This window comes from Haliotis rubra, unplaced genomic scaffold, assembly GCF_003918875.1.
Source record: "Haliotis rubra isolate DU_JTF1 unplaced genomic scaffold, ASM391887v1 Scf113, whole genome shotgun sequence".
Taxonomy (NCBI): domain Eukaryota; kingdom Metazoa; phylum Mollusca; class Gastropoda; order Lepetellida; family Haliotidae; genus Haliotis; species Haliotis rubra.
In genome coordinates, this window is record NW_025765037.1 from 87,913 (window position 1) to 111,198 (window position 23,286).

At 39.4% G+C, this 23,286-nt stretch overlaps 1 protein-coding gene across 8 annotated transcripts in view; it reads left to right on the forward strand.

Annotated features, from left to right (window-relative positions):
• The first annotated feature begins 8,367 nt into the window (after positions 1–8,367).
• Positions 8,368–23,286, forward strand: part of LOC124291115 (LIM and SH3 domain protein F42H10.3-like) — a 137,706-nt gene continuing 122,787 nt past the window's right edge. For all 8 annotated transcript variants that reach the window (XR_006902150.1, XR_006902149.1, XM_046728023.1 and 5 more), the window contains exon 1: positions 8,368–8,607. Coding sequence is in view for 6 of the 8 variants with exons in the window: in XM_046728023.1 (XP_046583979.1) it covers positions 8,539–8,607 (69 nt within the window). In the remaining 2 variants the exon portion in view is untranslated. The remainder of the gene's footprint in view (positions 8,608–23,286) is intronic.

Below are 23,286 nucleotides of genomic sequence, written 5' to 3' on the forward strand. Positions count from 1 at the left end.
ATGGATTATCGAGGGAATCTTTCTCACAAGCCTCTCAGCCTGTGATTTTAGGAACACATGGCGAATGACATTATCAAGACTGAAAAAAACAAGAAAAAAACAACTGTATTCATTATCTCCTATAAATAATTAAAATCGTTTAGCCATCCCGCGAAAGATTCCGCGCGACATGTCACTCCTGAGACATAGTGAAACCAGGGATAATCTACGTCTTCTATTCTCCCTGGTGAAACCAATATCAGCCTAGAAATCTTACGCTGTTACAATATACAATTTAGGTCAGCAATGTGTGTAATTTTAAAGACACATTAATATAATTAAAATAATATTTTATATAATATATTTAAACCAACCGTATCATCTTTGAATAATTATTCTTGGAAGATTAAAGGGGTTTGGTGAGGTGGGATGAAATGAGGTTTGATTAGGTAAGATTAAATGGAGTTTGATGAGGTAAGGTGAATTGGGGTTTGGTAATGTGAGATGAAATGGAGTTTGGTGAGGTAGGTGAATAGGGGTTTGGTAATGTGAGATGAAATGGAGTTTGGTGAGGTAAGGTGAAAAGGGGTTTGGTAATGTGAGATGAAATGGAGTTTGGTGAGGTAAGGTGAAAAGGGTTTTGGTGAGATGAGGTGTTACGCAGCCGTGAATCTAACCATCGACCGCCCCTCTCTATGTCCAGTGGGGAAAATCGTTCCCCCGTGACGCCAGACGAAATTATTATACAAAGATACAATATGTGAAGTCCTTTCAAGAATTTGTTCCACACCGCACTAATTAACACTTTTCCTCCTTTACGACGACCACCTGACATCGTGTGTGTGAGTGAGTATTGTTTTACGCAGCTTCTAGCAATATCGGGAAACACGGGTTTCGCTCACTGTACCCGTGTGGGGAATCGAACCCGGGCCTTCCACATGAAGAGTGAACACTTTAACCATTAGACTACCCCACCGCCCCTATCGTGTCTGAACCAGACAATCCAGTGAGTGATACCCTGGGCAACAATCCACTCTTTGGTATACGACGACAGGTAACCAAACAAATCATCGAGTCTGACCACCTGATCCACAAAGTTAACTCCTACAGCCAGCATACGTGGTTTGTCTGTGATCAGCGTAATCAACGAAATTATAGCTGTTATACTCAGAAAATGAAGCGTACAACTTTATGTATGACAGCTTCTTGTTTATAGCAGGGGCGGTGGGGTAGCCTAGTGGTTAAAGCGTTGGCTCGTCACGCCGAAGACCCGGGTTCGAATCCCCACATGGGTACAATGTGTGAAGCCCATTTCTGGTGTCCCCCGCCGTTATGTTGCTGGAATATTGCTAAAAGCGGCGTAAAACCAAACTCAGTCAGTCAGTCAGCACAGAGCGACGTTTTGATGTGGATTCTTTAAGTCAACAAGGCGTTGCCATCCATAAACTTGTATGCTTCTTTTTTTACCCTCCAACTTCTAGAATGCCGATCAAACTATCCAAGCATTGATCTACGCGATCGGAATACGATGACATGAACCATCTAAGTCAACCTGACCACCCGATCCCGTCAGTCGCGTCTTACGACACTCGTCACGCCGAAGACCCGGGTTCGAATCCCCACATGGGTAAAATGAGTGAAGCCCATTTCTGGTGTCCCCCGCCGTGATGCTGCTGGAATATTGCTAAAAGCGGTGTAAAACCAAACTCAGTCAGTCAGTCAGTCTTACGACACGCAATGATTGCTGCAGATCAGTTTCAACCCGGATCTTCCCTGACCCAGTATATGTTATAACACAGCTTGTTTGTAGTTGGCTTGTATCACACGTGTGACTCTCGGTAGTTTCGAACGCGGATCCAGGGGTCATACTAATCATAGGCGGATCCAGAGGGGGGGTGCAGGGGTGCGCACCCAGCCTTTTGTGCTGAAAGTTTGTTAAATGACCATTGAAACTCGGGTAAAAATGAAGTGTGCACCCCTCCTTTTCTCAATAGTGTGCACACACACACCCCACACACCCCCTTTCTCAAAAAGCTGTATCCGCCCCTGCTAATACATACTTATTTGGTGACACAAATATGAATTAGTTGACAAGTTTGGGTCTGACAAAAAACGAGACAGTTTCATGAACTATTTGCATTATTGTTTTCAGATTTATGTGCATTCTAGCTGTTTCCAAACAAAACGTAAACACGCGCCTTCATCATTCCGCTAAATTTGTGTCTGGGAGTTGACACAAGAGCTTTCATTCGACAAGGGAGACAACTCTTTCGAGACAAACTGCTGAATTGAGTTACCCGCCCACATACACCCTCCACTTGTGTGTGTACTAGTCTATTGAAGTCATCCTTTAAAGAATATTCATCATGGTTTTGTAACGATTACAACACACACCTATGCATTAACGTAAGAAGTGATTTAATAATTATGTTTTAACAAATATTATATAAAGTTTCAAAGTGGTTTCACATACTTGGCAGAATAAGATTGGAAAATACTATGCGCACAATTGAGAAATATATTATGCAAAGCCAAGTACATGCGCTGTAACCGTGAATGGAAGTTATCATCAAATGCTCCGACGAGTGTTCTGTGTAAACTGATGAAGAACATTGTTCGGAATCTAACCACATATATTTTAAATTTTGAGGTAATCTACGACACATAATTTAAACTAACAGAAGGCCTTTTATATCAAAATCGATACATATGCAGATATTTGAACTAAACAACACTAACAAAAGTGAAACCACAGTCTATAAACTATGTACAATGGAGACATTACCTATCATTAATGTTATAACCATACTTTGACATACTTTCACGAAAAGACTATAGTGAGTGAGTGAGTTTAGTTTTACACCGCTTTTAGCAATATGCCAGCAACATAACGGCGGGGGACACCAGAAATGGGCATCACACATTGTACCCAGCAAAATAGTATAACAAGGGTATGAAGAACCTGAACAAAAGCGTCAAATATCTATTTTGGCAGAATAAGACTTACACAAGTGCTATTGTAAATATTGTTAAAGACAAGAATTCTTTCAAGAATTAATGATATTCACACAAATTATTTACATTTTATTTAATTTTACTTTAGCTGAAAACTGTATATATTCTTTCATAGCTATACATTGATGAGTGAAAGAGTAAGTTTACACTATTTAAGAAATATCAAAACAATTATACTGTGTACTGATGCGGGAAATCGAACCTTTGCTTTCCATGTCACGAGCGAACGCTTTAAAATTGTTTGACCCTATATAATATTGTATATTACTATGTCATACGTTGTGAACATCCATTTGTTTGTTTGTTTGTTTGTCTATCGCCTCATTCAGCAATATTCCAGCTGTATCGCGGCGATCTGTAATTAATTGAGTCTGGACATCATGAACACCGATCTACGCTATTGGGAAACGATGACAACCAAGTCAGTGAGCCTGACCACCCGTCAGTCGCCTCTTACGACAAGCACAGGTTGCTGAAGACCAATTCTAACCCGGATCTTCACGGATTTTGTGAACATTTAGATTGAGTTGGTGAGTCAGCCTGATGTTGAAGGAAAGCCCAATGTGATGCAGGTGCTTGGCAAAACCCATGACCATTATTCCAGAAACAACATTCAGGAAGTTATGAATGATGTGTATGAGGGTGATTGAGGGCGTGAGTGAGTTTAGTTTTGCGCCGCTTTCAACAATATTCCAACAATATCACTGCGGGGGATGCCAGAAATGGGCTTGACACATTGTACCCACGTGGGGTCCCGAACACGGGTCTTCGGAGTGACGAGCGAACGCTTTAACCACTAGGCTACCCCACCGCCCCGTTTTCATTCGGTGTTACTTTGAGTTATTAGGATTTTACGTCGCATCACTATTTCAGCCGTATTGCGAACTGAGTGAGTGGGTGAGTATAGTTTTACGCCGCACTCGGCAATATTCCAGCTATATGGCGGCGGTCTGTAAATAATCGAGTCTGGACCAGACAATCCAGTGATCAACAGCATGAGCATCGATCTACGCAATTGGGAACCGATGACATATGTCAACCAAGCCAGTAAGCCTGACCACCCGATCCCGTTAGTCGCCTCTTACGACAAGCATGGGTTACTGAAGGTTCATTCTAACCCGGACCTTCATGGGTGTATGGCGAACTGTGTAAGTGGCTGAGTTACACATTGTACAGAACTCATATTATGGTCTGTGAGTCTGAGAGCATGAGTGCAGAACCTAAGGGGCACAACGCACGTGCTCAGATTTGGTGCTGACCAACTCAAAAACATAATCGGGACGAGCCGGGATTCGAACCCATGATCGTAAGTTTCTGTTGTGCCTTAATGACTTAACCAGTGACAACAAAGTGCTGAACAATCGTAACTTTTGACGTCATCATAAAAACATGTGCAAGAGTGTATTTCAGCGATTCCCGATGCTGCATGATTAGTCAAATGAAGCCGTATTATATACCGCCACAGTGAATCCATTGATGGGTCACGATATGGCTGATATACTGCCGGTGTGACTTGACTCACTCACTCCACTGATGAAAAAAACCAGCACAACAAAGTTTTGACATTACGTCACCTGACCTAAAAAATCGACTGCTTTCAGTGTGTTTTTTTCTGTATGATGACATTTCATATGGTTTTCCGTGTGGGTGGGGATTCAAAAGAAGAGGGCTTCAACGATCGCACTCATCCACGTGGCCATTACAAGTCATCAATATATATTGACATACCATTGCAATGTTAAGCAGTACAACCTTAACCAGTACACATTCCGTCCTTAATTGCATTTTAGCCAGTTAAAAATATCATTGTTATTCCATTCAGATCTTCTCTCGCTGCTAAGTATAGAATGAATAATGAAAGGAGGTGCAGCGGACAGATGCCGGTCTGGCAGCATACTGTCTTTGACGGCTTTATAAACTTGTACGTCTCCTCAAGCACCGACGGCCTGGTCTTCTAATTCGAAATACAGAGTTGCGCTTCTTGAGCGGGCAAGGAACGAATGAGCGTGGGTTTAAGACCTTCAAATTCTTAATACAATCAGGGTCCCGTTTCTCAAAATATCTTAGCACTATGTCAGTGTTAAGTATGGGATCGTTTTAAGGGGAAGATTGCATTATGGAACAGGCCCGATCCACAAAGCGTTCGTAACGTTACGACCTGTCGTAATAATTAACCCTATAGTTTATCATCGGCTTTTGAATATCGTAGCGATAACTCCCATACTTAACATAGACTTAGAACTGTCGTAGCGCTACGATCGCTTTGAGGAACGGGGCCCAGATCTTTTATAAGATAGGATACCTTTCTCTGTGAAGGTCCCGCGACAACTCCATGGGAGGTTTGTGTCGGCAATTATCGTGGAGGTTTGTAAGTCTTTGGGTGAAAACGTAATCTTTTACTTTCGGAACTGCTGGTTTTATATCGTTTACGATGTGTTCACCAATTTGACGTTTCCAACCACCATAACATCTGCACCAAAGGCGAAGTACCATCGAAGGATATATGTTTGTTCTGTGGTCATTCGGAAATTTCAAGGAATACACGCACGAAAGATAGAAATTTCCGAATTGAGGTGGTGAAAAAAAACAGAATCGTTTTAAAAAACTGATTGGCTAAAACTACAGGTTCCTCATTCAGGTCTGGTGGTCAAAGCTTTGACACGATCTCGGCACAGACCTTCACGCAGAGAGGTAAGGAATCAGCTTAAAAGATCCTAATGTGATGGAATTGAAACCTGCTTCAATGTGAGTTTCCTTCTGCTTCAAGACTTGCCATGATATGACGGAAATGCTCTTCCGAGGGGGCGAATATTTACACACCAGTGTTCCCTGTGCAGGGCTTAAACCCTCGACTATCACAGTAACAGACACCATTGAAATATTCCAACACATTCCGTCTCTGCACATAATATTGGAATCATCAAAGCGAAAACTCTGTTGTATCTTACCCTGTAGATCAACATATGCATAACCAGCAATGGGCTTCTCACATTGTACCCATGACGAGCGGGCGTTTTAACCATTAGGCTACGCCATTACCCATATGCAAATAAAATAGAGTATAACCGACTTCATAGATATCAAAAACAAAACTTGGAACAACAGCGTCCATGTCAGGCGACAAGAAGGAGATCAAGAAAAGGATGTCGTGCTGCTTGTGGTAAATCTACACTATCTGAACGAAGCGGAATTATGTTATAAAGGACAAAGTAATCGACACAACTAATTGGGGAACTCAATTTTTAACTGCAACATGCAATAATGTAGTTAAATAATAATGAGGAAAGGCATTGAATTGCTAAAATTGGGACTACGTCATATGGAACAATTCAAAATTAGAAACAATGGCAACCCACTCACCAAGCTCGTGTTTGTGGTTTAACGCCGCAATTGGTACTATTCCAGTGAAATACGTCGATCTGTTAACACTCGAGTCTGGGCAGGACAGTCCAGTGACAGATATCATGAGCATCAATCGGTAAACGATGACATCAGTTTTAGCGAGCCTAACCACCCAATCCCGTTAATAGGAGCGGTGGGGTAGCCTAGTGGTTAAATCGTTCGCTCGACGGTCACGCCGAAAACCCGGGTTCGATTCCCTCTGGTGCAATGCATGAAGCCCATTTCTGGGTGTCACTCATCGTGATACTGCTGGATTATTGCTAAAAGCGGCGTAAAACTAAACTCATTCACTCATTCACTCAAATAAGTCAGCATCATGATAAGGTATTTTTTAATTTATTATATTTTATTATGAACTGTTTTTTCCCTGTAAAATATGTTCATTTCAGAGAAATGTTAGTCTAGGTCGATACCTGCTTGTATGTATATATGCTGATTCATGGCGAGAGAAATATACCTGCACGTGTCAGAGACTGTTGTGCGCGAATCCAACGCCGCATGCATGTGAATAAATTGAGTATGCGCGTGGCATTGATATTCTTCGAGTGCACAATGGCAACAAAACATGTCCTCGCCACGCTGACTGAATACCACAAGCTTCATGACAGCTCATATATACTCATGCCAATAATGGTTGTCACCCCCTTCAATTATTTTAATAGGAGAGTGGGTGTGAGGCGTGTGTGGGGTTGGGGTGGGGAGGGGGGTGACAACCATTATTGGCATGAGTATATTTTGCCATCCAAGCATATAGCATGTATGAAGTCATTGCTAAATGTCTATAAAAATAAGGGTCTTTTTCATTGCAAAGGTCTGCTGTTCTATCCAATATTATAGATGAATATGACGTCAGCCTATAAACAATCGAGTCTGGACCACACATCCCTTTTGTCCTGAAAGTTTCCCCTTTCAAAAAAATCTGTATCCGCCCCTCTGAAAACTTGCTGAATCAGCTGACATATCATTAGATTTAAGATGCATATGGTGGTGATAATTATGTGATAAGCAAGAGTACAACTAAAACGTATTTAAAAAATGATTTTCATTTATTGTGAAACATATTTCATGAAGATGACTTGGTGATAGGAAAACGTTGTGTTGTTTCTTTTCGGAATAAATATTCAGGGCGGGAGATGGGAAATCTACATTCTCTTTATTGAGGAAAACTGTTTTACTTGCAGATCTCTCTCAGAGCCACCGCGTTATATGATCGTATTCGAGATAAGCGGGGCGTCATTTTGGGGGAACTTGTTCAGTTATTATTATGAGTGTTAAGTAAGTTGACTTTGTTGGCTTAAACGAGGTTTTAATGCACCACAATTAAAAACGTTTACTTCTGGAATGAGAGAGTATATATGGTTTAAAGCTGCTTTTGGTAACATTCCAGCAATATCATGGCGGGGACACCCAAAATGGGATTCACAAATTGTGGTGAAACGGACCCGTTGTCGATTATGTTGCTTTTTGGTGAGGGGGGTTATCTTGCAGTGAAACCCTGATAAACCTCACCTCTAATATCTGTTTACGGGTGTGGGAAGAGACGACGCGTGTATACAAATGCTGTCTGAACTAGTCAACATTAAACGCACAATAACCAAATGTTAGTAAAATGTGATTTTATACCGAAAACATACACAGCTTTCATTGAGAAATAGCAGTAATGTTTCTAAAAATAACTGATGAAATGCCATATAGTTCATCCCCAATACCACTCGGTGAAACACTCGGATACATATTTGTCTCAGTTTATATGATTAACGCCTCATTCAGAGCGTTTCAAACGTCCCATATAACATGAAAGATATATTCAATTATTGCATTAAAGTCTAGTAGATCGTGATTAGCAAGAATTTAAAATATGTGTGTAATGTGAGAAACGTTGGAGACCCATTCCAAGTAGAGAGAGCATGAAGCCAAATTTGACATGCAGCGGTGAAATTTAATAGGGCCGGTACGGTAGTAGCCATGGTTTGCACACGACCCGCTTTCTACGGTGTCGACCGCCAGTTCTACCGTGCACTTGACGAAACCATTGGAGTTGTTGTGTATACCGCATATCTCGAAGCTTCAAGCCGACTTTTCGTTAGCTGGGTTGGGAATACCTCAATTCGAATTGTGGATATCTCTGGATAAAATACCAAGATGAGCAAGAAGTGTGGAAAGTGCTCGAAGACGGTGTATCCGACAGAAGAGCTGAAATGCTTAGACAAGGTACAGTGTATAGTCAGTCGCACATGCGTACGCGCACTTCTGCAGAGATATTTCGAGTTAATTAACCGATAGTGGCCCGCATAGAGGTCCTTTTATGTACACGTTGAAACAATGAAGTCGGCATAAGGTATTACACTGTTGCTGTAAGTTTAAAGGCGTGTGGTCGCATGTCATCAAGACACACCCTTTGCCCCCATTCAAAAATTATGCACATTGTTGATTGAAAACATTTGTTGCTGTTTGAAAAGAAATTTGCCTCGTGTGCGGGAATGTGACAGTGTAATGGTGGATGTACCTGGAAATTGGCGGTGTTAGTTTTGAGTTTTGTGGAATTTATTGTAAAATATAGGCTGTCAGTGTATTCCCACCGCTACACCGCATTGACAGAACTGCCCAGGTCTCTTGAGGGGCGCGAGGGACCTTCTCAGAAGACCGGAAGTGAATTTTTCGTGGCAATACACACGTAATAAAACACAAGTTACACGTGCAGTCAGTACAATATGGCACCCTGTAAACGAGAATATTTACCTAGGGTTATATATAGGTTATAACATGGCTTCCACATCACTGGCATGTTGTTCATATAGCTACTGTGTAGCAGTTGATACAAAATGTATAACCGTTGTTACATGAATGATCATGCTAAATGTCTCTTTCTAATTGTTTAATTGAGAGTTTATTCTATAGGTGTGAAATGTTTAAAAATTCATCTGGTTGGAATTAGATGGCTAAGCTTGACAGGATTGATGCAAATTGCATGTGTGATACTGTGATGTTCTTGCGAAATACCTTGCTATGAGTAAATATTATTGCCATAAAAGGCAGTTGGTGAATTGTCATCTAATAGATGTGATAATATCCTCGACCTTTTGATGTAGATAGGTATCAATAGAACTATAGGCTCAAATGCTATTTTAGTTTGAGAAAAAACATATATGAATGATATTTCTTTCAATTGGTAAATTTTGGTATAATGATCTTATAAGGCAGTGTATGCATCCCCACTGAATTGTGAATAATCAGACTTGAGGTTGCAGAGCTTTTTGTCTGCCCTATTTAATTTAGAACCAATCCATCTGTATCTGAAACAACACACGCTGGCAGCCATGCTGTTTATATGTCATAGCTTGTCTTTTCACTGTCCAAATTAAAAATGAATCATGACGTCCCTTGTCACTGTGAATCACATTGATGAAAACCATGCTGTTAATTGAAAAGCCATAAAGGTCAGACATGAATCATTAAAAAAACAATTTAAAATTTGAAATATTCTTAATACGAAAAATGTATATTCATTGAATGACCCTGCAGATGTATTTATATCATAGTTCATGATATGTCCAAAATATTGCTGATGTGGTGTAAAATTCTATCTCACTCATTTATGTCATAGCAGAGCTACAGATAACTTTTCGGGTCATTGAGTTATGTACGAGCTTGTGTTCATCTCAATTGGGTATACTAATTTTTCTTTGAGTAACCAAATAAATTGTACCCGACTCACTCAAACTCAGTTGGGTGTTTTGTCATTTTACATTAATTGTAAAAATATAACATAGTTTAAATGTTGGTTTAAGTGTTTGTTGTTTATATTTGATCAGTAATATGAGAAACGATAAGAAAGACTGCAAGTTGCCGAGTTCATGTGCTGAAATAGAACCTCTCAATATACCTTAACATTTTTGTGTGTACGCATGTAAGATCAAATATATTGAGTATTTACAAAAAAATCAAGCGTACATGTACGCAATAGATGTAATAGGAATTGAGTTTTCACATGAATATTTGCGTAATTTACGCAGATACGCAGCTTTTCTGTTCCTCTGTCATAGTCATGAGTGAATTGTTTTTAAGAAAGATTCATTTGGGGTTATCAACAATATATATATATTTACTTAGACTGGCTTTTAACCTGCTAAGCCTATTAAGGAAAAGAAGCTAGAGGGTGCTGAGTTTACTGATCAGATTATTACCGAGTCAGTAGATAATCCTGTATGTGAACAAGAATACATTTCCAGTAGGCAAAGAGGTGAAGTAGGTCATATGGCAAGAGACGTGCCCAGAATTGTCTGAACTGTGTCATGAAGGATACTTTATGTACATGTTTGTCGAGTTTATGACAGGTTAAACTACTTTCCTACAACTGTCACACATCAGTGACATTTATTGGGACCTCATAATAAAGCTCCCTGACATTTGATAGATAGTTGCCATAATGCAATAGTGATGTTGCCAGTTACTAGGTAGTATGAGTAAATATGTAAATTACCTAAAAAAGAATTAACAAAACAAACTGAATAGTAATTTTTAAACTACTTTCCTACAATATTGTGTGACATTTTATTGAGACTGTAACCCAACATTTGACAGATAGTCATTTGCAATTGTGCTATTTCAAAGAAGTAGGTTGTAAAAATAAAATATGTAAACTAACAAAATAAACAATAATAATCATTTGGTTAAGTTTCTTAAAGGTGAGTGTCCTATTGTCAGGGACTTATTGACAGATGGTCGTTTCATTTTAAAATAGTAAATACAGACCTGTTTTAGTCATGCTGAGTAGGGTGGCCATGAAGGTAAGGTGTACTTGCCATATTGAAATCAAAGGTTTGATTCCCCACATTTAAGCCCATTTTTGGTGTACCCTGCAGTGTTATTGCAGGAATAATTGTAAGTTAACATTAAACCATGTTAATGGCTTGCACGATGGTTAGGTGTGCATATTTCCTTTATGTAATATTTTGTATTAATTCATTTTTTTATTTTTAAAACTGTGAAAAAATTAAAATAATTTGAATGTGGAGTTAGTTTAAGGTGGTATGATGAGCATAATCAGTAATGTTAACATATTATGTTCTATTAAATGGGGGACAATTATTGTCCAGTGTACAGTAATAGATAAAAAGTAAGACCTGACATGTGAATCATCAATTGTCATATCTCTGCAAGGATAGTACCTGTCCTGGGGCCTGTGTAAGGATATATTCATGGCTGTGAAGGATATATTGTCTGTTATCACCTGCTTGCTAATCAAGCTAATGGCAGTGTGTAGTACATACATAATGATATGCAACCTTCCAGTGATAGGCAACCCACTGGCAATAAACATGTAATTAGGCAGCCGCTTGAAGTGTAAACTTCCTTATTTGGAAGCTACCAGTCATTCATAAAGCAGTCTAATGAAGGGGTCAATGTTGTGTCAATTAAGAATGGGAGTGTTTTCTGTATGTGGAAGTTGATGGATAGGCTTGGTGTGTGGTTGGCTAAACAGTGTTATCAACATTGTTAGAGACATGTATATTGAGGCTTTATTGGCTTTACCACATGCTTTATGGTCTGTTCTGGTCCTAGAAGGTTTTCTTATTTTAAAAAATATGCATACTAATTATATAATAAATCCATTTGGATCCCATAACAGTGACCAATGTCTAGGGATATCTGGATTTGTTAGTTGAGATTTGTGTACATCATTTAGCCACATCCAACCATTTTGTTGTTATTTACACTGCAAGAGGGGTAATATTGGGTAATAATTCCCCATTGGTGTACCATGTTGTAATGAGGTAACCTAGTGTGGTATGGTACATGATGTAACTTATCTATGAGCCCAGTGGAGAGATAAACATTGTATAGTGCTGCCTCAGTGCTAAGAGTAGCTCAATATTGTACAATAATGACACAGTGGTACATGATGTAACTCTTGTATAATCCCAGTGTTTTGAGGAGATAAACATTGTATAGAGCTGCCCTGGTGCTAATAGTAGGTCAATATTATATGATAATGACACAGTGGTACATGATGTAACTCTTGTATAAGCCCATTGTTTTGAGGAGATAAACATTGTATAGAGCTGCCCTAGTGCTACAAGAAGATAAAATTGTACAATAATGACTCTGTTGTACATTATCTAACTCTTATATAAGCCTAGTGTTTTGGGGAGTGCTGCCCTAGTTCTATAACAAGGTAAATATTGTTTAATAATGCCCCAGTTATACATCATGTAACCCCTGTTTAACTCAGCATCCGGGCGGTGGGGTAGCCTAGTGGTTAAAGTGTTTGCTCATCATGCGAAGACCTGGGTTTGATTCCCGACATGGGTACAATGTGTGAAGCCTATTTCTGGTGTTCCCAGGTGTGATATTGTTGGAATATTGCTAAAAGTGCTGTAAAACTAAACTCACTCATTTAAGTCAGAATCATGAAAAGGTAGATGTGTACAGTGATGCCCTACCGGTTTAAGGAGGTACACTTTTTGAAACAATGCTGCAGCTTTGTACACATTGATCCTTTATTTTATTAACTAAAATTACATATTATAGCCAGATTTGTAAGTGGTAGAAGTGTAAACACTGTATTATAAGCACACAGGGTTGAAGGGTAGATGTTGTTTGGTGATACCCCAGTGATAATAGGATAATTACTCTGTGATAAGCCTTTAAGTATATAAGTGGTTAAACATGTTAAAGAGTAGGTAGTGTGACAGGATACTCAGTGGTAAAAGGGTAAATAGTGTGTGTGTATGTCCAATCAGGTATAACAGATTGACCAACTGCGGGATGGTGGGGTAGCCTAGCGGTTAAAGCGTTAGCACGTCACCCCAAAGACCTGGGTTTGATTCCCCACATTGGTACAATGTGTGAAGCCCATTTCTGATGTCCCCTGCCATGATATTGCTGGAATATTGCTAAAGGTGGAGTAAAACTGAACTCCCTCCCTGACCAAATGGTGTTGTATGAAATCTCACTGTCATTAAAACATAATATAACGATACCTACTTACATGCATTTTGTGTCTATATATGTGCAGACCGCGTCCGTGGTGTAGTGGTTAGAGTGTCCGTCCGCGTCATACCAAAAGACGTTAAAATATGATACTTGTTGGTCCCTGTCTGGCGCTCGGCGTTAAGGGGTACAACAAGGACTGGTCGGCTCGGAGTCAGTATAATCATGATAATGTGTCTGAGTGGGGTATTCATGCTTCACTGCGGCATGGTATCTCAGTGGGCTAGCACTATAAAACCAGCTTAAGTCTGGGCTAGTACAAGCAACTGCACATACACACGCATGCACGTCGTCATATGAGCAAAATATTCTCAAGCACGAGGTTAAACCCAATTTCACCTCACCTCACCTCAATCTGAATAGTAATGTGATGAATATATATGTTTTATTGAACTCATTTGGTCTTTGTACTTAAGATGTTTATGAATGCAGACTTGATCTCGTCACTATATGGCTAGAATAATGCTGATGTGGCGTAAAACCCAACTCAAACTCAAAAACTCAAACTCAATCAAGCTGTGGGTAGCCTTATGGTTAAAGCCTAAGCTTATTATAGGATAGACATGGGTACTATTACACCCATGGTTACAATGTGTGAAGTCCCATTTATGGCATCTCTCACCTGTGACATCAGTGGAATATTGCTAAAGTGGCATAAAACTGTCTCATTAATATCAATCGGAATGTTCATGCACTCACTCACTCTAAATTCATTAATTTTCAGGAAGTAGTAAAAATTTGTTCTTCTTAAGAATATTAACGGTTTGTAAATATGTTCTTGTGAATCTTGATACTGACAGGTGTCTTGTAACTACTGTGATGTTGGTGCAAGTTTTGTGATGTTGGTGATCCAAATGCGCAGTACTGCAGATGGGCCTGAAGCCTTGCACCGATAATTGTACAAGAAATAAACACGCACCTCGGTGCAAGGACACATCTGGGATTGGTGCCAGTTTGCCTCCTGTTACATACACGTCTGCGTTTCTTTCCAGCATGATCATGTTTCCATGGTATTCCATTAGTGCTGCATAATGCCAGTTGGAGTTGTATTGCGATATATGGCAGTGCAGGTTTGGTATGTGTGAATGTATGTCAGACACATGAGATGTGTCTACATCAGCCAGATGCTGGTGTGGTTATGTCAGTAGAAATTCTTTACTTGAAGTAAATATATTCATATTGGTATATTTTAAACTAAAGTTGTGCCTGTTCAACGTATTTGTACTTCACTAATATAATGACGAATGAAGATCAAGGTTTTAAAGGGAATTAAAAAAAGTTTGGGTCCAGAGCACCCATATAACTAATTTGCTGGACTAACACATGGTCTCTGAATATACTTAATATTCATAGAAAGAAATAATTCCTTTTAAATTTTTATGGAAGCAGCTTCATTTAGGGCTTAAGCATTGCAGAAAGGACTGGGTGGAAGGTAAAATAATGCAGTTCAGGGTCTGTGAGATAGAGTAGGTAGGTCCTTGTGGAAGCGTGAGGTGTCAGTCCAGTATTGTAACAGTGTGGTGTACTGTACCTACAGGTAATTACTTCAGAGCCTGGTGATGTGGATAGTGGTGATGATTGATGAATGAAACAATGGACACCCACAACTGATCGTGATGCTCTACAGGTCCAATGAGTATTATTGTGCATCCCTCAGGGTGTGGTATTTTTGTTTCTAATCAGCAATGTTCTACATTTGTGTTCGATTTTTATTTCCTAATGAGAACATATCTCATAAAGAAATAGATAATATATTGATGGTAATTTGTATTCATTCGACAGAATGCATGCTAACCGTGCAACTGTTTATCATTTAAGTTTCCATACTACAGAGGCAGTAGGATCACAATGATTTATTATTATGTAGAAGATTTATTGGCTTACAGTAAGTGAAGTACACGTCAGTAAGGAGACCAAGGATCGCCCAGTCATCAAAGCACTATAAAACCAGCTTCAGTCTGGGCTAGTACAAGCAGCCGCACATACATATTCACACGCATGCACGTCGTCATATGGGCGAAATATTCTCAATCACGACGTTAAACCCAATTTCACCTCACCTCACCTCACCCAGTCATCAAAAGCACTGCAACAGAGTTGCTTCCCTTGGGAATGGCGGAAACCTGTGATTGTCTGTTTGAACCTTGATTTGCCCCTGTCATGTTTCAAGGTTTGTCAACACCATATGGCAAACTAAACTCACTCATGCATGTTTCCAATCAGAATCTGGTAATTTTTTTAATTTCAGTGTCTGAATTTTCTGTTTAGATAGTTTCTTTCTCATTTCATTATGATGGAGTTGATTCTACAATATCCTGTTGCCTTTTTAAACATGAGTCCTAAGGGTAAAACATTCATTGTAAATGGCACACTAAAACTGTAATACTGCTGTGAAAACAAGTTTCCATTGCCTGAAGGCCTTATGAAAAAGAACGTGGTAGAGCTTCTGAAGAACAAGTCTGTATATATGTAGTTCATGGTGAAATGACATTCATCAACTTCAAAGGTGGAACAAATATATTCTTCCTTCCAGAGGCCATCATGCTGAAAGCCCAGGTTCAATTCCCCACATGGCCACAATGTGTGAAGCCCTTTTCTGGCCTGACCTGTTTTGAAATTGATGGAATATTGCTTTATGCAACATAAAACCACATGCTCACACCCTCCCTCAGTCACGCATATGTACAATTGAGAGCCTAGTGGCCCAGTTGAAACAACAAAACTTTCCTGTCCTGAAATACAGCCACACAATCTGATCTGATATTGTAGGTTTATAACTGAAATTGCTGTGACATCAATACAAAGATTTATAACATTCGTATGATAGATGGGTAAGAGGTATACCTTTAACGATCTTTCAGTCATTTGATTATCAATTTGATTACCACTTAGGTTTATGACTGGAATTGCTGTGACATCAATACAAGGATTTGAAACATTCAGTATGATACATGGATAAGAAGTGTACCTTTAACCAGTGTATGAAATAAGGCACGTCCGATGGTGGTCTAGATTTCTGACGGTCTAAATTTACAGCTAGCCAGCCCGATGGTCTGGAATCTTTTTTAGATGTTCCATGCATCTGTGTAAATTCACCATATTTGGTCTGGTTAAATCCATTTTTGGTTGGTAACATTTTGAAGTTACCAGCCCTTATGTCTGGCTGGATTTTTGGCTTTTTTCATACACTGCTTTAACGATCTTTCAGTCATTTGATTATCAATTTGATTACCAATTAGGTTGGTAACAGGTTTTGCTTCATCAGCACTAATGCATCAGTGTATATGTGATGTTTACAGATAGGACCTAGATGTACTGTTTAAACCACAGTCAGTGAATAACCATCATGAGGCATGATTATATGATAATGGCAGCCTACTAAGTGTAACATTGTGTAAGTATGTTGACCCCTGGCAGAGGAGGAGGGATGCCTCTGGATGACAGAAGGGGTAGTCATGCGAGAGGTATTTGAACCATGCCCCACCAGGTGTGCTGTTAATGAACTGCCTCCAAAAGCTGCTTCATCTGGGTCAATTTGCTGGAACTGCCTGCAGCATCTCTAGTCTTTATATAGTCACGAAGCGTGTTTTCAAGTAGTCCAGAATTATACCTACCATGTATCATACAAGACTGGTGTCGGATATATATGGAAATGAAACCAAATTGCACGCGGTTCAACCTTGGACAAAAACAGACCGCAACATAAAATTATATTTAACGTACAAGACAAAATATTATGGATGTCAACTTCTTCTTTAAGTTATACACGTTTTTTCCTTGCCCCTTCATCATTATTTAATGTGTAAGTGTTTGTATTGTTGATATAGAACAGATTTATGACAAAATCATTATCATTTCTCGATAAATTAACTAAGTTGATATCTTTAAAATATTAGTGAAATTTGTTAAGATATGAGGTTGCATTTTGCAGTTTGAGGTAGCACAAGTGCAATTTTGTTTACTTAATCAAACCCAGAGAGTCCATGATCACTTGTTTGATTTGGTAATACAGTTTTGTATCCTGATACTATGCCAATGATACAGTACATTAATTAATAACCCCTATAGCTATATAGAGTGCATTGCTTTAAAACAAAAGTGAAACAAAGATAACATACTCTTCATCAACCAGCTACCTCAGATTGTTTATTTCCTGTTTCCTAAGCCTACAATATCCCATCATCAACAACTGAAATGTCACAACAAATGATCCAGGGTTGTGATTTGCAAAGAAACAAAGAATATGAAATAAAACTTTAAAAGTGTTATTTTGGGGTATTAGTCCCCTCAGGGGTGGAAATAACCCATTGCCCCACGTCCGAGTCCAGTGTTTTTTTCTGTCGGGCAAGCAAATTTGTAAATCACACTGTACCGGTGTCCAGTTGACTTTCCAATGTTAATTATGTTGTTTGCTTAAAAAATCAACAAGAAAACGGACAGTATAGTGGGAAAATTATCAGGGCAAGTGATTTTACATGCGCCACTGTACCGGAATACACTAACAATTTTAAAGTTATTTCCAGCCCTGCACCTACAGTATTAAATCGCTACCCAAGGAAATCATTGCAGTCACATAGTAACGCTACCTATTCTGGTTAGCCTCTCTTGTAGTATCTGTTTCCTTCAGTGTGTTTTTCTGAAATATTTGCTGCTGATATTTGGTACTTGCATACAGTCATCACACATGCTAGGGGTGAAACAGGTACATTCACGTAGGGTAATTGAATGATGGTACTAAAACGTAAAACACCGATTTTTGGTTTCACCCATAACACATGCATCCACAGTCACACATTACAGTATATAAGTACTACATGTTAGTATTTGTCTGTTAATACCTCAAAATTAGCATCTGTAAATTTTGTTACCATTTTGTTGGTGATGGACATTGTAGTCTGTCCAACGTGGGTGTTCATGTATAATAAATACTTGATCCTCGACTAGTCTCCCATGTAGTCTCCACTGTATATATGAAATATAAGTAGCTTCAACTTGTTCCATTCTAATCCCTTTCTAAGCTCAAGCAGCTGTTTTTCAGCTCCTGAAGTAAAAAGACGTGGAGGTTCCTAATACTTGAGTTTATCTGTGTACAATTATTTGGGGCCATTATTTGTATTTAACCATATACAATGGTACACAGGTCTCTTTCTCAGGGACAATGTGTGTTTAGTTTTGAACCTGTTATCTAAAGTGCTGCTTTTATGGCCAAAGGTTTTCTCCAGACCTGTTCTGAGACCAATATTCAGTCCTATGTCTGAAGTAAATGTCAGTGAAGTTGAAAGAAAAAGTTGTCAAGCAATTTAATTTAGAAACAAATTTATTGCATTGCACATTTCACTGATAACAGGACCTGTGGACTACAGACTTGAATGTTTAGTTGTACATTGTGTACAAACATTGAAATACCCTGGAATTTAAGAAAATAAGCACTTTTCTGTAAAAATTTGATTTTTTTCAAATCCATATTAATGTTTCTTTTTAATTTGTCTGCAAATAATACTAAACTGGAAATCCTGTTTATTTCCCTGGTTGGACAGATTGTTTTGGATTGTAGTGAAGGTTAATATAATGAATATTAATATGGCAATTGTCTTATTAGAAGTGGGGCGGTGGGGTAGGCTAGTGGTTAAAGCGTTCTCTCGTCATGCCGAAAACCTGGGTTCGAGTCCCCATATGGGTACAATGTGTAAAGCCCATTTCTGGTGTCCCCCACCGCGATATTGTTGGAATATTGCTAAAAGCGGCATAAAACTAAACTAACTCACTCACTCTTAATGGAAGAGGGGCGGTGGGGTAGCCTAGTGGTTAAAGTGTTGGCTCGTCACGCCATAGACCCGGGTTCGAATCCCACATGGGTACAATGTGTGAAGCCCATTTCTGGTGTCCCCCGCCGTGATGTTGCTGGAATATTGCTAAAAGCAGCGTAAAACCAAACTCAGTCAGTCAGCTTAATGAAAGTAGATTTGGTATTTCGCTAAGTGATGAATGTTAATTTTCTTATTGAACATTTTAGTCTTCAGTAATTCAAGTTTAACCGGGACCCAGTTTATAGGGTTGTGTTTGGATGTGGTTGTGTTGATGACCAAGTGTGGACATTTTAGGCAAACTTACATAATACATCTAGAACTTTCTATTTTGTGTCGGCATTCTGGACGGCACAGTGGTTCAAGTGTTCAGTCTCAATGTTAAACACCTGGGTTTGATTCCCTACACAGGCACAATGTGTGAAACCCATTTCTGGTGTCCCTTGCCATGATATTGTTGGAATATTGTTAATACTCGCTGAATTATTTTTACTCACCCAAAGCATTTATTAATAATCTTTCAAGATACAATCTTAGTGATATTCACCATATTTTAGAACTAATTAACTTAACATGTGTGTTAAAATACCCACCACTGAGATGTTAGTGTAGGGTATAATTACATTTAGACTTTAATCAGCTGTTGTTTATGACATGCAGGCTCCAGTAATCCGATTCTAACCTTGTGTCCAGGCAGCACTTCCTGGATGGAAGGATGGTGATGGGAGAAACTCTGACCCCTGCTGTCTGATCACTTCCTCATTGCAAATAACCGCAGCAGCTGGTCCACGGATCAGCATCCCTGCTCGTGACTAGATGGCCAAATCCCCTCCAGGATGGACTAACATAGTCTTCTAAATAATTCGTTACACAATATATTTCCCTCATCTTGCAAATGATGGTGGTGTAGCCTAGTGGTTAAAGTGTTTGCTCATTATGCCGAAGACCCAGGTTCGATTCCCCACTGGGTACAATGTGTGAATTCTGGTGTCCCCCGCCGGGATATTGGTGGAATATTGCTAAAAGTGGCATAAACTAAACTCACTCACTCACTAGTGACTAGATGGACAGAAGGGCAAATCTCCTTGAGATGGACTAACAATAGTAACCATGGTAACATAGTCCTAATTATTCATTGCATGTATATATTCACTCATCTAAACAATGTTACTTTTCTCATGCGGATTTTCATGTGGAATAGAGCTAGCTAGACTTGTGTAATGAATACCCATGGCTCCACATATTATTACCCTCCTCAGTTGATCAGTGTGCACTTGATTGTTCATTCTCAGCTTCTTGGGGAGTATATTGTATACAACCCGAGCTACTTGTAAGGAGCTAGTAGTAGGGTGAAACCATGGTGCAGTTCATATGGCAGTACCATGACTTCGGTTCGGTATATGAGATGTGATCATAACGCAGACAATTGACAACAAGATTCAAACCTTACATTGTTTAACAACATGGAAAAAAATAACCATAATCTTTGTTATTTTGAATGAACAAAAGTGTCATTTTGTGACTAGATAGAATTGATGGTACAAAATCCAAAATCTTTTTATTTTTGGGATTGCATTACGGTGTATCGAACTGAAGGCAAAATACTGCGGTTTTTGCTAATAATGTGGTATACCGTTTCACCCCTAGCTAGTAGGTATTAGCCATCTCATCCTACCAGGTACCCACTTCACAACTAATTCTGATTTCCTGAGATGTGTCTCAACACTATCATTAGTTCAACATCAGTCCAACCTAAAATTCTTGCTAGGCTATACACAACTTTAAATAAAAATAGTTTGTGAGATTTTCGGTATGGCAAGTTTCTTCTGTGATTTCAAACATCTGTAAAATACTTAATCGCTTATGTGTTCAGTAGCTTAGTGGTTCAAGCATGCACTTGTCACCTGAACGTACGGTTCAATTCCCTACATAGGTACAATGTGTGAAGCCCATGTCTGGTTTCCTTTACCCTGATATTGCGGGAATATTGCTAAAGAAGGTGGTAAAAGATCCTACTCAATCACTTACTCTTTCTAGGGTGGTGGGGTAGCCTAGTGATTAAAGTGTCCGCTCGTCACGCCGAAAATCCAGGTTCGATTCCCCACATGGGTACAGTGAGTAAAGCCCATTTCTGGTGTCCCCCGCTGTAATATTGCTGGAATACTGCTAAAAGCGGCGTAAAACCTCACTCACTCACTCACTCACTCACTCACTCACTCTCACTCACCACCCACCCACTCACCCACCCACCCACTCACTCACTCACTCACTCACTCACTCACTCACTCACTCACTCACTCACTCACTCTTGTACATGGTCAAACAGGTCTTCTTGGTCTTCATGACCTAACATATCTATCTCATTCTGGATATTGATTTACACCTGTACCTATTGTGCTTGATCCAACTGCTAGCCAGCTTTGTTACAATGAGCTGACTCAATACGATCTTTTCAGTGTTCTACTTTTAACTGGCCATTAGGTAAGTCCAGATGTCTGCTCTAATTGATCTATCTCACTTGTAGGTTCATTATATCCTGTCACAAGATCGCTTGATCAGATATCTTGTCACTGGACGAATTCCCTTTGGCCATTCAACCTGAATACTTCACATCAATAGACTTCAGTGACCCACAGAGTGAGCCTCATTTTGCTGAGGTAGACTCTCTTGAGGAGCTGTTCTTGCAGAATATTGAACGTTCTCTTATTGGCTTCACACAGATTTGTTCACAGCATTGTCTAAGTGTCCAGCTAGTGGTGTGGATGAACTCTACCATCAGTAGATTTAATGACCCAAAGACTGAGCCCAGTTGCCCCTCGCATGCTGAAGGTAGACTCTGTTGATGAGCCCTACCCGTGGAATGTTGTAAATGCATTTTTTACACCCTGTTGTTTTGCTCACGAGAAGAATCACTACTCTCTGTGGATCTCTGGAACATCACTGGTTTTGTTACATAAAGCATAAAATTTGTCACCTTTACCATCATTATAAATCATCAAGGTCAAATCGCTGCTCATAGTTCCTTGTCTCTGGAACTAATTATCAAGTCAGCTTTTTACACTTTAAACCAGGGACATGTTATTTAGATTTGAAACTTCAGATAGACTGATCAGAACCATGGTTGTCCAAAGTAACAGAGATTAGATTATGAAAGTCCATTGCTGACTTCATTCTGCTCCCTTGCTGCTCTTCAGCAGGTAATAAACACGTTACAGCTAAGTAGTGTCATTACATTGCTGCCATATGCTAATTTCTGTATCAGGTGATAAGCCTTTTCTTTTGTTTGTAAACTGACTGACTGACTGAGTTTGGTTTTACGCCGCTTTTAGCAATATTCCAGCAACATCACGGCGGGGGACACCAGAAATGGGCTTCACACATTGTGCTCATGTGGGGATTCGAACCCGGGTCTTCGGCGTGACAAGCTAACGCTTTAACCATTAGACTACCCCACCGCCTCTTGTTTGTAAACAAATGTGCCAGTTCTGAAATCAGAGAAATGGGTGCTTTTTGTGCGGTTTACTGTGTTTTTTACATAGTTATACAAATATAGAATACCTGCTCCAAGGAATGACAAGAGAGTGAGTGATTATGGTTTAAACTGCTTTAAGCAATATTCCAGTAATATCATAACACACAAAGAAAAATGAAATTGCACTCATAAAATTATGGATCATGACAGATTTTTATGTGCCATACACATTTAAAAAAAGCATCAGTCTTCTCTACAAAAACATATCCCCCAAATAAATGTAATCATGTTTTGTTCAGTGTATATCTTTGTTCCAGCGATCTTTAGATGTTACACATGTGAGTTTGTATCAGTACAACCATTATCAGCTGTCGATAAATATGCAAATGGAAATAGTTTCTAGATGGAAGTTCAGTGTTTCATGACATGTTTATCTAAATGTGTTGGCTTTTAAGAGCTGTAACAGATGAAAGGCATCTAAAGTTTGTTCAATGGACTGAGTAAGATGTAACAAATCGTCCATCACAGAGGCTTGTGGCAGAGGTTGACCACAAGGAACCCTGGGTAGGAGAGTAGATGTTAAGGCCATCATTGTCACGGAATGACAAAGGCTGTCCCAGA